The sequence below is a fragment of the Convolutriloba macropyga genome, chromosome 7 (genome assembly GCF_964194025.1).
Source record: "Convolutriloba macropyga chromosome 7, txConMacr16.3, whole genome shotgun sequence".
Taxonomy (NCBI): Eukaryota; Metazoa; Xenacoelomorpha; order Acoela; family Convolutidae; genus Convolutriloba; species Convolutriloba macropyga.
The window spans coordinates 60,636,847-60,653,717 of NC_134474.1; the positions used below are offsets into that span (position 1 = coordinate 60,636,847).

General features: G+C 31.8%; 2 protein-coding genes and 1 long non-coding RNA gene across 4 annotated transcripts in view; 1 reads left to right on the forward strand and 2 right to left on the reverse strand.

The window, feature by feature from the left end:
- The window catches only part of LOC142343211 (uncharacterized), an 8,238-nt gene extending 5,509 nt beyond the window's left edge, over window positions 1-2,729 (forward strand). Inside the window, exon 3 of the long non-coding RNA XR_012759194.1 lies at window positions 2,600-2,729. This is a non-coding gene — a long non-coding RNA (uncharacterized LOC142343211). The remainder of the gene's footprint in view (window positions 1-2,599) is intronic.
- LOC142343208 (choline O-acetyltransferase-like) overlaps window positions 1-16,871 on the reverse strand; it is a 154,507-nt gene that overhangs the window by 111,603 nt on the left and 26,033 nt on the right. For both annotated transcript variants that reach the window (XM_075394952.1, XM_075394951.1), the window contains exon 2: window positions 2,590-2,775. In XM_075394952.1, coding sequence (XP_075251067.1) covers window positions 2,590-2,754 — 165 coding nt within the window. In that variant the 5' untranslated portion in view covers window positions 2,755-2,775. The remainder of the gene's footprint in view (window positions 1-2,589; window positions 2,776-16,871) is intronic.
- Window positions 4,495-16,847, reverse strand: LOC142343210 (putative vesicular acetylcholine transporter-B). Its single transcript, XM_075394953.1, has 2 exons — window positions 15,843-16,847; window positions 4,495-4,906 (listed from the first exon to the last, which is right to left on the reverse strand). The coding sequence occupies exons 1-2, from the start codon at window positions 16,747-16,749 to the stop codon at window positions 4,683-4,685; spliced, it is 1,131 nt and encodes a 376-aa protein (XP_075251068.1). The 5' UTR covers window positions 16,750-16,847; the 3' UTR covers window positions 4,495-4,682.

Sequence of the window (16,871 nt, forward strand, 5' to 3'; positions counted from 1 at the left end):
ACATTTTAGAGGCTGCCAATCATCATTAACTAGTTTACTCAATGAACTGGCTGGCAAACGTATGAAAATTTTATAATCAGATTCGTTTTTATCACGAAAACGTTACCTACTTTACCGTACATTCACTGCGACCGATAAAAAACAGTAAAACCTTAATTTTATCTCATTCTTCATTGTTTTTCCCTTTCTTTTGGGTTTTGTTATTCTTTGACAAATCCCTACCACTTAGTCAAAATACTAGAATATCAATTTCTAACAACAGGTTTCTGAATTACACGAAATATAGTTTCAATGAAATGGGAGATTATACATTAAATTTAATTTAAAAAGTCAAGCAGAGGTTTCCATGCAAACTTTGTTCATAAAGTTATTTAACTAATTTTTTTTCAAAGAATAAACTAACTCGCATCTGAATAGACTTCTCAATCAGATGTAAAAAATTAGTGTTTTTTTTACAAAGGAGACGCGTGCATGGAAAACTTTTCTTCCTCGTTCACAGTTTTTTGCAATAAGCATTCACAAGAAACTACATTCTGTTGATGAAAGTTCTCGGTATGAACAACTCTAGAAACATCGTTCCAATCCAAAATTGCATACTTATGTAAACTATGTATCGCTTGAAAACTCTTTAGGTGAAATATAAACACTAATCCGATAAATTATTGCTTAATTTTTTCCCTACGTTTTAAAATAAAAAATTCGAAAACTTCGAGAAGGTGGATTGTGATTTAGTGGAAAGAAGTGGTTGTATTTTGATAGAGACGCGATGAATGAAAAAACGTGAATAGTTGATTTTCTAAATGTTACTGTCTGTTGCAGTTTGATTGTTTTCCTTTTTCTCACAAAAAATCTGAAAATTAGCGCTTCCATATAATTTATATGGGCTTTTTTGATGACTCTATTTTTAATCCGTCCATAAATTTTGGTGTTGTCGACATATTTTATGATGAGCTTTTTTTCAGAAAAGAAATAAAGCTTTTTATTGTGTAAATTATATCAACTTTTTTACTAGTCAGGAGCTAGTCAATTTACAAAATAGGAAATAGTCCTTGTTTTGCTTCGAAAGATGGTTTTGTTTTTTATTTATTTTAGGGGGTCACTTTTATTTTTGTATAGGGGGTCACTTTGTTTGAACAATCTACGTTGCGATGCTATGTCTTTTTTTGATAGAGTGAACAGTCGGACGTTTAGGTTCATAAAGCGTCGACGCTGCTTAATTTTATACGATTATTTGTATAAACGCTTCCAACTCAAAAAGTACAATGATAGCAATATGAAGACATGCAAACACCTATGTCAGAGATTTTTGAAAGTTCTATCTACAAGATATTATCATTTTTAAATCTATACTAACACGTTCTCAGACATAATCAAAAAATTTTGCAATACAGTATTTATAAGACCTTACAAGCACATTGCGTATCTGATAGGCGCTCTATAGTATTTCAGAATTTTACAAGACTTTTTAAGATCATGATACGTCTAATAAATTCTCGATAAGGTCAAATCAGATTACTACAATAAAATAAATGTTTACAAGAGAGTCTTATAAGTTATCCAACGTTCAATATCAAGCAAATAAGATTTACAAAGTAAAATGGCTCATTAAAATAAGATTTGGATTTCAATTTTTTTTCTTCAAAAAAAAACATTATGTAGTAACTAGATGCGGTATCGAAAGGTATTTTTTTAAAAAAAAACTAAGACCATTTAACAATTTTTTGGGAGCATTTAGCTTTTTTTCAGGGAAGGAACCAAACATACAATTTTTTCATTTACTTGTGATTCGACCAGGTTGTAATTTAATATCAAAACTTTGCTGAGTTTATTTTTAAATTTTAAATTTATTGTTCCGACCCACTTGTTGTTTTTCGGTTCTTCTTGCAATCGTTTGACATAATATGAATAATGACAAGTCTCAATTGCATCCTCTGAACTAGGAGATACAAACTAACCTTCTTATTGAGCCGAGTTGATACGTATTGGTTTTTTTAGTTTTGAAGTCGGTTGTTTTCAAAAATTGAAACATATTTTTGAACTTTGCCCCCTTCTGCTCTTTTTTTTGTCGGTGTGCTACGGAATTCTATTATTGACAGGGCTGGTATCTTATCTAATGAAGTACCGGCTAACTTGTTTAATTCAGATTTCTCTATTCATCTATTTTATCATTTGTATAGTGTTTTTTTAATATAGGCATCGAATTTTGGTCGTAGTTAATGCTTGCTATTATTTGATTGGGGCAAGTCTTATTGGTCCTCTAATCCAAAATTTTTAAAATTAGTTGCTTGTTGAACGATACTGAATTTTGGAAAGTTTTCAGGCTCTTCCTCGTTTGGTAGATAATTACCTCGAAATGTGGATGAGCGGGTTCGGAACATTATGTGCGAACGCACATTCGCGAGCGTTCTTGTTAACCATTTAGTTTCTTTTTACTTGTTTAAAAACAATGCTATTTGCCGGTAATTATAAAGTCCGGCACACCAACTAAGCAACTATATTGAATATTAAAATAGATTCTGCCTAAATTTTCATTCTAATTTGAATTTGGGGTTCATATTGGTGCCAAGAATAACCGATTATAATTCTAACCTGATTGTAGGTCTTGTAAACATCCCACTGTTGTGCCTGGCTGCTGAACTCCCTCTCAAACAGATCCAGTTCCTGGTCAGCAGTTGTTGATGGATTCCCACAATCATCATTTCTCCTGCTGTTATTGATCTTGTTGGCGGTGATTTTGTTGCTGTCTCCACTCATAGATGGCGGGGATATGAACGGCTAAATATCTTCATTGTAACAAACATAAGCATATGAAAACTTGGATCACTTCTCTTTCGGCCCCCAAAGTTTTTTACCTGCCCCAATTACAAGTTTTCTTGTTATATAGCACAAATATATATGTAATATAAATGTCCCCTTTATATGTATGCAATAATATCACAAGAGCGGGAGGGGGTTAGATTTATGCCCAGTAAACTGGGTTTTTCGAGGGGAGGGGGAATACATCCGGACACTACGACAAAATTACTTAAGAAATAGGAGTTGTTCTTCTCGGAACTGTTAGAACTGTGAAATATCAACTGTTGGTTTTAAAAAAATTAAAATGGCAGAAATGTGATTTCTTCGGCTGTGAACCTTGACATTCTTGATAAGAAAAGTACTAATACGTGGTTAATCATGTCGTGATCTTGCCTTGTTACCTGGCAAAAGAACATCAGAGTAAGTACGAAACAGCGAGAGCTTTCCAAGGGCTTCAAGCAACAAAATCAGGAAAAATTTTGCCTCTGATTTGGCTATTTAAAGTATTTTCAGTATGAAGTTACGCGACTATGAGAATCGCATTCGGGTTCGAGAAGTAATCAGAATTACAAAATGACTTTAGCAGAGTGACACATCCTTGCTTGAAACCAGCACCTTGCAAGTTTTCAAATCTCGCACTGTAGAATCTGACTCTGTCGAGAGCTGACATTTGAAACTTGCATAAGAGTTTTCAATGCATGTATTTTGAAACGCTCATGTTGCGTCACTTTCAAAATGCCAGATTTTCTGACTTCTCGAACTCGAACGCTATTCTCGACAAATGCCATTTTTTTAGAGGCTTCTTGAGATGATAGAGATTCTAAAGTAATGCATTAGTTTGGTTTAAACATAGGTAATGAAAAAAAAAATTTTTACAAGTGTTGAGAGATAATTCCCGTTAATGGACTGTGATGCTATTACTTAAGCATTTTGGAGTAAACACGAAAGCGTTTAGTCATTTTAAAATGAAGCATGGAAAAGAATGGGGGGGGGGGGGGGGGGTGGGGGTTGAGAGCGTCAAATAGTGGTCACTCAATTTAAAAAAGTGAAATAATGGAAATATTTGCATAATTAAAATTATAAAGGATATACAAACAAAATTTGAAAATTGTTTAGAAATTATTATACATTTCATAATTGAACTTTTTTCATACAAGAAAGAACTATACACTGTTTTAATCATAATCATATCATTCAAAAATAGATATAAAATCTCTCGTGTTACTTTTGTAGCAGAAATTCAGTGACTATGAATTAACCAATTAGTTATTTAATTAATTAACAATTGATCACTTAATGAAACAGAAATAATATGTCTGTGTTACTCAATCAACATCATTCAGGATAGAATTACAATTTTCCTGTTATCGAAACAAGAATTATTTGTACACAAAAATTTCTGAAACCTATTGACAGTTTTTTGTATGTGGTGAAATAATGACACGGCTATTAAAGTGATACTATATTTTCAGTATTTTTCCCGTTTTTCCAGTTTTTCTCCCGCAAACTTGATCTATTTCCTCAACATTTGATGGTTGATAGTTAGTTAATAAATGGGGCTAAGCAAAATTTTTCAACCATTTATCTTTTTTCCAGCAAAATTTTAACCATCAAGCAAAAATCTTTATGAGCGAGCGAGTCTATTCAAGATAAATTTAGCCCCACAAAATTGTCAGAAAATTTAAAAATGGAAGTTGAAAAGACGAGAGGAAACAAATCGATAATATTTATGCGTTCTTAATTGATATAATTCCAATTTTCGCAGCATTTCTGAAGATAACTTCGCTAAAATTGCTTTCGATATCATATTAGGCGATGTAGATTCCTTTCAAACCGCAAAACTCCGCATATTTGACCACCTTGATTTTAGCGTCGTTTTATATTGATCATTTTTTGAATGAGAAACTGAGGCCCGATTGGAGCTTCTGTTTGAGTTCGAAACTGGCTTGCTGGTATCCCCCCATTGGACCTGGACTGAATTGGGGTCCAGATTCACTGTACTGTTTCTGACTGGCTGCCTGGTCTTGTGGGTTGAGGGAGCTGTTAGTGAAAGAGGTGCTGTTTGTCTGGTAGGGACCACCTCTGCTCATATCATAGTAGCTATCACCTCCTGAAGGAAATGATCCAATGCTCCATTAGGAAGAAATCTATTAAACCTATTTAGGGCAAAATTATTTCAACAGAAATTAGTTAGCCAAATTAATTAATTATTTTTTGTTGAAGTTACAGAAACAAGGAGGCTCGCGGTGCGCTCGTTCAAAAAGTTCCAACTTGTCACTTGCTGACTAACTTACGCTAACTTGAAAAAATCACCTAGGCAAGAATCTACAGATGTTTGCTTTGATATAGTAATGCTCCTTTTACAGTAGCAGCATAATCATTTAAAGCTCCCAAATTTAAAATTTTAAAACATTTTAACAGAAATTTTTTTGAATAAAAAAGAAAACATTGAAGTCAAACATTTTCTATCTATATAAAAAAGAAAACATTGAAGAAAACATTTTTTATCTATAAAGAGCAAATTTGGCTCAATAACCAGTAAAAAAAATATGAAAAAAATTCAACTAACAACTGTTTTCAAACAAATTTAAAAACTTGATCTTTTAACATTTTCAAGAAAATATTTGCGGGCATTTGATTTTGACGAGTTTTCAATAGCAGAGTAAGATATTAAGAGAGAGGGGCAAAATCGGGGAAAAGGTTTTAATTATTTTTTCCAGCAAGTCAACAAAAAGTAGCGTGAGAGATGTTTCGATCACTTAAATTTCGATTAGATGAAAATTCGCGTAATAAAATCTTTGAAAAGTTTTCGTATGCGTAATTAAAGACAAAAAGCATTCAAACCCAGCTGATCACTAAGTGAAAATCTCCATAATTTGTAATTCGTTGAACTGGAAAAAACATATTTCTCATTTCTTTTTTTTTCAAAAAAATTCCAGTTTCGGTTGTACAATTTTGATAGTTTCTCACTTTGATTTCCAGTTGGTCATTTTATTTTGCTGAGCAGGAATATTTTTCAAAATATGGGATTAAATTTAAATTTAATTATCCTTAATTTAAAGAATGTAAGTTTTTTTAACATTTGGAAAAGATTAAGACTTCTCTCCTACATTTATTTTCTGTCACAGAAAACGTGCAATGTTAAAACTGCCAGTTTTTGCTATTGCAATTAAAAAATGGCAAACTACATATTGGCGTTAAATTGGATTTGAAACATTCTCGACAGAAATTATTTTTTCTGGAAAAAATGAAAATCAATAAAAAAAATTGAACAGTGTAGATAATGTGAACTGATTACAAAAGAAGCAAAATACGTACCCTTTCTGCAAGCTGCCTTAAGTAAAAAAAATTAAAAAGAAATTGATTTGTCTCTTAGTACTTTTTTTACCAGGAAAATTAATATTTTTTCACATAAAACCAAAAATGTAACCTCTACAATTTTGGGGTCGAAGTGCATTCAGAGTGTTCTCAGTGACTTTTATGTAAGTAAGATTGTACAAATCAAATTCCCTTAAGGAGTTTAAAACTTCAATTTAGGTGCTCTGAAATCCAAAGTTTTTATGTTGTTGGAAATACAGTCACTTCTTTTGTTGATCATAGACACAATATATGACTATTTTTCATTTCAAAGATTTTGAAAATAGGGACAATTAAAGTCATTATTTCGATGAGAAATGAATAAAATGAAAATTGTTTATCAACGATTTAATTTAAAGAGGTTTTTCAATGGTTCAAAATTTGCATCTCTCTTCACAGCTCAAATATTTGCCGAAGTTAGCGTATTGAACAGAAGTCAAGCTGCTATAATGTTCTTAACATTCTATATTGTTGTGGGTTGGGACAAAAATTTGTTTGGCAATGGATATCCCTTTTTATAACGAGCCATTTAAGAAAACACATAATGGCAAAACATAAATCAAACTCTTTAAATTTTCTTCTGACAAATCAAAAAATACACCTCATTTTTGGGCAAAACTGAACAGCTAACTTTTTTAAAATTGGAACGGAGCAACCAAGAAGTTTTTTCACGTTGCATCAAGAAATCAATGAAAATTACATAATATAGCGCTCTGGAATATGAGCATTAGTAATATTGTAGTGGGAAAATACCCAGATACTAAAAATATCGCTGAAATACAATTTCATGATAAATTTCATGTAACTCGTTTTGAGTGGCTTTTTTCTACCAAAATCAAGCTCGGGTTAAATAGGTGAGGGTTTTCTTAGCCTCAAATTAAAAAGCGGAGTATTTTAAGAAAACAAAATATGCAAAACAAAACGAAAGATTTTTATCTGGCCATTTTCCTAAATTTTTCTTACATAAAATTTTTTTGCTGCCTCTAATTAAAAAAACAACAATTGGATTAAATGAATATAACGTTTTTGTAAGAACGCTAGAAATATTTTGATCGTCTAAATTTTGATCGTTTGACTGTTTCATAATTAGTTTATTCTTAGTTTCACAAGACATTATGCAACAACAGTTTGGCTTAAGAAAATTATTTTTCTATTTTTTAGTGACAGAGAGCTATTGATTGTGTTAACAATTGAATTTGCATTCATATATCACTAAAACTTAAAAGATTGATAAAAATATATCGCTGCCAAAATCTTGTCTGATATTATTTTCTGAAATTAAGCTAACATAGTGTTATTTTTTGGATGCAGCAATGCAAGAGTAGAAGCCACAGATAATCGACCATCATCAAGTTTATTGATAACCGTTTTAATCTATTACAAATTCGTTGACTAATGGCATATAGTTTTTTGTGGAACCAATATGAAGATAGTTTCAATTCGACCAGTATTCTTCTCGAGGCAACTTTTTTTGACAAGTAATTGGCCTTGAGTAACTTTTGGGATAGAGAAAATAAATTACTGGCCCATTTATAGCTATTAGTGTTTTAAAATTCAGCCATCAACAATCTAAGTTTTAATATTTAGATTGAATGCAAATTGGAAATCAATCTGCAAATTCACTCCACAGCAACGGTGGTAATTTTGTGCAAGTAGTTTTGTGCAAGCGAGTTTTAGTGGCATCAACAATCAAATTAAAACCTTTTAAAATTTTCTAGCAGAATATTTATGCATGCAATTTCTGGTGAAAATTTTTACTTGCTTTTCCTATTGAAAACTTGGATAATGACTGGCCACCGATTGATGAAATTTTGTGGCAAAAAAGTGAGATTTCTGTGGCAATTGTCAGCAGCAATATAATATTGGAGTTTTATGCAAGTCTTCAATAGAAGCAGTTAAAATCAAATATAAAACGAATTATCAAAAAATAATTAAAAAGAATGAACAACTTGATTTTAATCTGCATAGTTTGGGAGTGATAAAAAATTTATTTCAGTAAGAGATAATTACTTTAGTAGCAGTTTGTTCACTGAAAATATGGCAGTTCAAAAAGCTCAATTGAGGAGCAACCTGCTCCCTGTGCTTGAGATGTAAGGATAATTTTCAAGCGAAAATCATAAAACCTTAGACACTTAAAGATAAGAAACATTTGTTGATTCAATTTTCTTGTTGGAAGATGTTTTATAATTCGATACATATTATTTTGATTATTTTTCCCACAAACTTAAGTGCAGGAGAAACTATATAATAGAATGGTTTCTTTGTTCAGTCAATTTTCGCCGATCGATATATTCATCGGTTAGAGTTGCGAGAAATATCATTAGAAAGCTTGTCCAGCGCAAAATTTCAAATGAAAAGATATTTTTTTGAATTTCCCCTTTTCGCAGCCGAGTTACGCAGGAATAAAGTTTTGTGAACATTAGCCTCTGTTGCGTTGTTTTGTTCACATTTTTCATAATTTTTGTCAAAAAATTTGATCAGTTTTGCTAAAAAAATATGATAAAATTGTTGACCAAAGTCTTTTTTAGTTTTGCGTTTAAAGTTGAGAGTAAATTGCTGAATTTTTTATTGAAGGTTTTTCGGCTACAACTTTTGCCTAAAGTTTTTAAATTCAATCTTTTTCATTTTTTTTCACCAGAATGGCACTAATTATGCTTCTTTAGCCAACTTTGTCCAAATTGACGGGTAGTGTGAACATAAAAACTGCTTACACAATCTTTTTTGCCCAATTGAGGGTTATTTATGCTACCAATTTATAAGAATGTGTTCTGAAACTGCTAATTTGGCGCTTTTCTGCAAATTTAAATCGTTATTTTTCAAAAGGCGAAATAAACTTTTAAGATATTTTTTCTTTGCCAAATAATCTGTTACGTACAAACAATTATGTTTTTTACAGCCTTACATTGATATCATGGCCAATTTGTTTCGTTCTCATTGTTGATTTTCGCAAATGAAAATGATTCAGATTGTGTATTAGCGCCGTCCTGATTTAAAAATTTCTGCAATTTTTGCCCAATTTAAATACAAGCCTGTTTTCTTTTAAAAGTTAATTAATGAGGAAACCAATGTATGTTCTAATGAGTTTCATTTATTAAATATTAATTTTTCTGAGTAATGCTCACTGTTTTTATGGCTCCGCTAAAATTTTTTGTTAATTTTTGCAGACTTCTTGACTTTTACCCGCATTTGTTGTTTTTCTTGTAGTTTCATGACTGAGTACAATTAATCAAAAGTCTGATTCGCTATCTCAGGAGCAACTAGTGAAAGTATATAATGCTTTCGAATAAAAACTAATATTTTTTTTTGCTGATATAACTCGATAATTATCCAAAATTGATCATCAATTCTTGATATTTTGCTTACTTTTGACAAATGAGATATTTCGCTCACATTTTGATTAATTAAAAGATAATAGACCAGCAGCAACAGCTGGGATAGTTTTGCATTAATCATGAGTTTTTGGATTGTATTGGCGCGTTGTCTTCTTTTTAAAAAAATATTGTTTTTCTTTTGGTTTTCATTTGTATGTTAATTACTGACCAGAATGATTTTAAATCAAAAACCAGTTATTATAGATCAAAAATACGTAAAAATGAGCAGAACATAATTAAACAAAATGAAGCCAATGAACATTTAATATTTTTTAGCAGAAAAATCTAAAATGCTTTGACTTAACACTGTATTTGCGTAAAATTGTTAGAGAAGTTTTGATCTGAGCCTACTTCGTTGATATTTTGTTTTTTATCGATTTAAAATTACTAATATTTGGTCTAATTGGCTTTCTAGACATTTACAAGTTAGTCGAATTAGTTTTTTTCTAGTTGAAACCTTATTGTTGCTATGATTTTTTCAGAAACTTTTTTTTTAAAATAACAATTTTTGAGCTTTTCTATTTTTACTTTAATTTTGTCACCTTACACTGTGATATCGGCAAAGAAAGAGAGAGAGAGAGAGAAAGAGAAAGAGACACACACACACACACACACACACACACACACACACAGAGAGAGAGAGAGAGAGAGAGAGAGAGAGAGGGGAGAGAGGGAGAGAGAGAGAGAGAGAGAGAGAGAGAGAGATAGAGAGGTACTATCGCTTTCCAAGTGAAATAGAAGGTAATCTTCATTGCGTTTTTATGTTTTAGATAATTGTTTTTGGCATTAATACTACCATAATTTTATTCATAACTTTTTAACTTTTTTGAAACTTTCACATTATCGCATGTTTGAGCTTTTTTTGCTCTCTTGTCACATTATTACAATATTAAAAAATTAAACATCACGTTAATGCTGTTGAAGAGTATCCGATTCAATGTTTTTAGTGAATAGATATTTTTCCCGCAAAATTAGCTAACTTTTCGATACCTGTATTTTGTGTTGTTTTCGGTCTCGTGATTCATTATATTAAACGAAAGGTCTCCTTGTTTTTTTTGGAGTCCCGAAGGTGTAGGTGAAAGATTTTAATGCTGTATTTTATATCTATTAATTTCATGACTTTGAAATCAGTTGTTTTTGAAAAGCATGGATGTTTTTTTCTTTTTACCCTATGTGTTTATTTTATACCTGTTAATTTTTCTCGAAAAACAGGTCTCAAGTGTTTTCTGATGACGTTTGAAAAAGATATATTAGTTCAATTTTCTTTTGGTGCTATTTTGACTTCGTTATGAAATTGAGTACAATTTCGACTTCTTATTAGCTTTAAGTAGATAAATTTGTCTTGTTTTTAAGTGTTACTCATGACAGGCATCATGTGCGATCTAATGAAGCGTTATTCAATAATTAGTTGTTTGAGTTCAGTCTCTTTGTCTCTTTTTCGAAAAAAAGATTAAGTCAAAATTATGGATGAGTGGGATCGGAAGATTATGTGCAAACGTACATTACCAAACCTCCTTGATTTATTTCGATCTGTTTAAGCCTTATTTGACTATGACTATCTATTAGTTGCCACAAAAATAAAAAAAAACAGTTTGTAGCAAAAGACATGCGTAAAATTCTACGGAGTTTATGAAAGAATGCTTTTTAAAGAGTTAACACAAATCTTTTTTAAGCGTGGTAAATGTTAATTGTAATTTTGCGTTTGTAGAACTAACTAAACGAAAAGTCCAATTCAGAAATCACAGCGAGTTAGTTAATGCACTAAAATTGTTAATTCAAACCAATGCACTCCTAAAGCTGAGTTTAGCACGTAGGAAATGCAGAGCGTAATCGGGAAGTAATTACGTAAAAGAGATTTTTTGATTATTTGTTAAAAAATATACACGTCATTTTTCCATGTTTCTTTATTATAATTGTGGTGAATTTTTTTTCAATTTTTCTGTAAGAAGAGGAGACGCTAATTTTGTGTCTGGGTTTGATATATAAGAACAGTCGCAAAAACAGTTCATAGCATAACTAAATATTCTAGAAAACTACACAAAAGAAACCTTTTCTAAAATCAAACGAAAAAATTTTTCAAGAAGGGCTCTATTTTTCTCAGTTAAAAATAGATATAGCATTGAAACGAATCAATTTGCACGCGGAAAATTTAACAATTTATGATCTTTCAATTCATGCCAAACGATTCAATGTTTTAAATTTTCTCATGAGGGAATACTTCAGTGTGACCAAGTTTTTGAGCTTAACGATATGATATGAATGCAACAGTGTTGCATATAGTCTTCTTTAAACTCTTTTGGATTTTCTCGCTGCAACCTGACTGCATTACTTGTCCATTCAATAACGTTTCTTATCAACATTTTTTGAAAAAGAATACCTCAGGTAAAAAAAGTTAAAAACTAGGATCCAAAAAATTTGTCAAATTTGTTGTCGACAAAAATGGCAGATTGCTAACTGCACATTAAGTGATATTGTTTGTCGACAAAAGCACAAGGAAAATTTTAAGTGGTTTCTCAGTTTGTTTCATAAAAATAATTTTTTTTGAAAGTTAGAGTTGCATCAATTTTATCAATGAATATTTTGGTTGTTCAGCTTTATTTCTATCAAAGTATACACTACAAACAAAAATATTCCAAAATGTGGGCATTTTTGTGCTAAGAATTTCAAAAAATTAATCAAAGTTTCTTCGAAAAAGTATTAGGAAAGAGAATAGATTTTGAAAAGGCAATAGGGTTTTTTAATATTCCACGTCCCAGGAAAAAAGGTTTACTCTCATTTGTTTTCATGAAAAACTTTTCTAAGTTTGTATGCTAGTTTCTTCAAAATTGTTTTTCCGATTTAGTACACGTGTTTGCGTTTTTGATTTTTGTCAGCAATTTTTCTGACGCACTATCTTTAGACGCAATAATCTTTAGTTTAAACCATTTTCACACAGCCATAAATTTAGAAACTGAAACTAAAATCTTGAGAAATGTTTGCACAATCTATTTGGTGAAATTTTTCATTAACATTTGTTTTTTTCCTGATTACAATTTTTTAAGAACAACTAATAAATGAATCTTCTGCTCTCTTTCGTGAACGTGTTAAAATTTTGGACGTCAGGCAAAGAGTCTTAGATGACAATAAATAATTATATTTTGGAGGCAAAAACTCAATTAATGAGAGAAATCAGCGTTAATTGTTTTGCAGAAGTAAACTATAGTTTTTCGAGAAACTTATATATTGTTGAGTTTTTGCAACATTCTGAGCAATCTGTTGGTAACTCTCATTTTAGCATTCTTCAATGAAGCTTCAACCGAATCAAATTAGCAGTAAGTACTTCACTTTTCGCAGATGACTTATTTTAATTCAGTAGCAATTGATTGAAATGATGTTCTCCACTTTTTTCTTAATAGCTTTCTTTCATCATTCTTTTTCACTAATAATTTCATAGTTTTCATAATTTTCTTAAAATGGTTTTTCCTTTTATTTTGTGCCGAGAATATTGTGAGACAGCTGCAATCGTTCGAATGAACATGTTGTGTGAGGAAAAACAAGTTGTTCGGTTGTTAAGTTAGCTTACGGACAATTTTGGTATAAATGTCTAGCCAAAGATTATGTTTAATTTCCAAGTGATTTACGAAGTTTTTTTAAAAAATTCCATGGATTTTGTTTAAGGTTTTGCAAATAGTTGAGAAAGGCTTACGAGAGGCTTAAGAGAGAGCATATCACAAAGGTTTAATTACAGAGTGCCAAACTGAAACTTAAATGGCATTGATTATCCATTCAATGCATAACCAAAAATGGAACTTTAGAGCAAGAACTTTCTCTTAATTTTCTCGTAAAAGGGATTAGTAGTCTAACTCATATGATAGTTTTAAAAAAGGTAGAATTGGTTTAATGCAAATATTTTATGAGAAATCAGCCGTGCAAAACATTTTGTCAAACTTAGAAGCTAATTTTTTGCCTGTATGCTTGTAAATATGTGATCAGGCGTGCCATCTCGGATTCATGCATGCTGCAACCTGACTGCATTAATTGTCCATTTAATAACGTTTCTAATCAACATTTTTTGAAAAAGACTACCTCAGGTAAAAAAGTTTAAAACTATGATCCAAAAAATTTGTCAAATTTGTTGTCGACAAAAATGCCAAATTGCTAACTGCACATCAAGTGATATTGTTTGTCGACAAAGCACAAGGAAAATTTTAAGTGGTCTCTCAGTTTGTTTTCATAATTTTTTTTTGAAAGTTAGAGTTGCATCAATTTTATCAATGAATATTTTGGTTGTTCAGCTTTATTTCTATCAAAGTATACACTACAAACAAAAATATTCCAAAATGTGGGCATTTTTGTGCTAAGAATTTCAAAAAATTAATCAAAGTGTCTTCGAAAAAAAATTAGGAAAGAGAATAGATTTTGAAAAAGCAATTGGGTTTTTAAATATTCCACGTCCCGGGAAAAAAAGTTTACTCTCATTTATTTTCATGAAAAACTTTTCTAAGTTTGTATGCTAGTTTCTTTAAAATTGTTTTTCCGATTTAGTACACGTGTTTGCGTTTTTGATTTTTGTCAGCAATTTTTCTGACGCACTATCTTTAGACGCATTAAGGTTTAGTTTAAACCATTTTCACACGGCCATAAATTTAGAAACTGAAACTAAAATCTTGAGAAATGTTTGCACAATCTATTTGGTGAAATTTTTCATTAACATTTGTTTTTTTCCTGATTACAAATTTTTTAAGAACAACTAATAAATGAATCTTCTGCTCTCTTTCGTGAACGTGTTAAAGTTTTGGACGTCAGGCAAAGAGTCTTAGATGACAACAAATAATTATATTTTGGAGGCAAAAACTCAATTAATGAGAAAAATCAGCGTTAATTGTTTTGCAGAAGTAAACTATAGTTTTTCGAGAAACTTATATATTGTTGAGTTTTTGCAACATTCTGAGCAATCTGTTGGTAACTCTCAACTTAGCATTCTTCAAAGAAGCTCCAACCGAATCAAATTAGCAGTAAGTACTTCACTTTTCGCAGATGACTTATTTTAATTCAGTAGCAATTTATTGAAATGATGTTCTCCACTTTTTTCTTAATAGCTTTCTTTCATCATTTTTTTTTCACTAATAATTTCAAAGTTTTCATAATTTTCTTAAAATGGTATTTCCCTTTTTTTGTGCCGAGAATATTATGAGACAGCTGCAATCGTTCGAATGTACATGTTGTGTGAGGAAAAACAAGTTGTTCGGTTGTTAAGTTAGCTTACGGACAATTTTGGTATAAATGTCTAGCCAAAGATTATGTTTAAATTCGAAGTGATTTACGAAGTTTTTTTTAAAAATTCCATGGATTTTGTTTAAGGTTTTGCAAATAGTTGAGAAAGGCTTACGAGAGGCTTAAGAGAGAGCATATCACAAAGGTTTAATTACAGAGTGCCAAACTGAAACTTAAATGGCATTGATTATCCATTCAATGCATAACCAAAAATGGAACTTTAGAGCAAGAACTTTCTCTTAATTTTCTCGTAAAAAGGATTAGTAGTCTAACTCATATGATAGTTTTAAAAAAGGTAGAATTGGTTTAATGCAAATATTTTATGAGAAATCAGCCGTGCAAAACATTTTGTCAAACTTAGAAGCTAATTTTTTGCCTGTATGCTTGTAAATATGTGATCAGGCGTGCCATCTCGGAATCATGCATGCGGCTGTCTATTGATGGTATTTTACATAAAATGCGATGTGCAAAAACATAAAGAACAACAATTTTCTCTGTTGGGAAAAAATTCTCAGTGTTTTCGTGTTTCTTCATTTATATATTTTTTCTTTTTCCAAATAATTAAACTTTTGCCAATAAAAAAATTCTAAGCAACCCAGAATTAAGAAGAAGCAAAAATTTTGCTCGCTTGTAACAGTTATAAACCATTAAATATATTTTACAATATGATATCTTTGTTGATTGATTTTAAGAGAATTGAATAAACGGACAGGTTGACAATAGTTTGTTTTGATATATTTCGCGTAAAAAATTCTATTATAGAGAAATTTGCCAATTCAGTTTAAAAAATGGTAGAAAATTTGTAGACAGTGAAAAAGCCCATCTAACATGGATTTCCTCTCCTCATTATATTAGGTGAGTAGAATTAATGTAAGAAAATTACGGGAAAAAATTAACATCACTGATAGTTGACTTAGAAAAAATTTTGATTCAACCCAAAATAATGCGGCTTTATAAATGAAGCAGCACTACATTAAAAAGACAGCCCTATTCAAAAAAATTGCCAATCTTAAAAGTTCAGACACACTAGTGCGGGTAATATAAACATTGAAAAAGTGAACTAACCATCGATGTTTGGGTTGAGCTCTTCGTTGTCCAGCAATCCAGTCTGTTCCTGTCGCCTCGCCTGGAACTCAGCCTGTTCTCCGTAGATTCTCTTCAGTGAGTACAAACTGGGCGCATACAGACAACTGGCCACCCCCACAATTATATTGAGAAAGGTGAACCCCACAATATGTACCATCCATCCGGCTACCACTGGACCGAACGCATATGCCAGCGAGTAGGAAATGTCCGCTATTGCGTACACACTTCCATAAACGGAAGTATACCTGCTATCGACCAGGTATGACAGAGCTGGAATCAGCGCTGTGTCAACCAACGCAACACCAAAACACATTCCGCATATAGGGAGAATCAATAACGTGAATGTCGAACATGCCGGAATGAAACAAGTGGACACGCCGATTACGCATAAGCCGATTCCAGCGTAAATGTACTGCGTTTTCGCGTACTTGTTCGAAAGTTGTACGCACAAGTACACTCCGAAAATGTGAGGGAAAAAGCCGGGAAGCCAGATGATTCCTTGTTGCCATTGGTCAGCATCCATGGAATCTTCCATCCAAGTTGCAATCGTTGGTTCCAGAAATGCGAGGGAAATGTTAGCCATGATTAGGGCAGCCGAAATGACCAGAACATCTGGGTCTAGTAGTAGTTTATAAATAGGCGCGTGTGGTACTTGAGCATGTTGTTGTTGAAGCTTGATCGAATTTTTCGAACTGACTAGAAGCAACATGGCCGCATCAATTAACGCGACACAAGCTAGGAAAAGGAAGGGTACTTCTTTTCCACAGAACTCGTAAAGAACACCCCCGAATGGCGGGGCAAAGAGAAACCCGAAAGAGATGAAAGCTAGGGCGATGCCGAGAGCCCGGTTTCGTTCACGTTCTTCTGTGAATCGGTCGGCAATCATGGCTGTATGTTGTAAATTGGTGAAAATATTTGGATTGCTTGGTGGAGTTAAAACCAGGTTATCAATTTATAATGTTAAATTTCAGAGCGCTTTTAGTTGTTGCTCGAGCTTTGCAGTTTAAT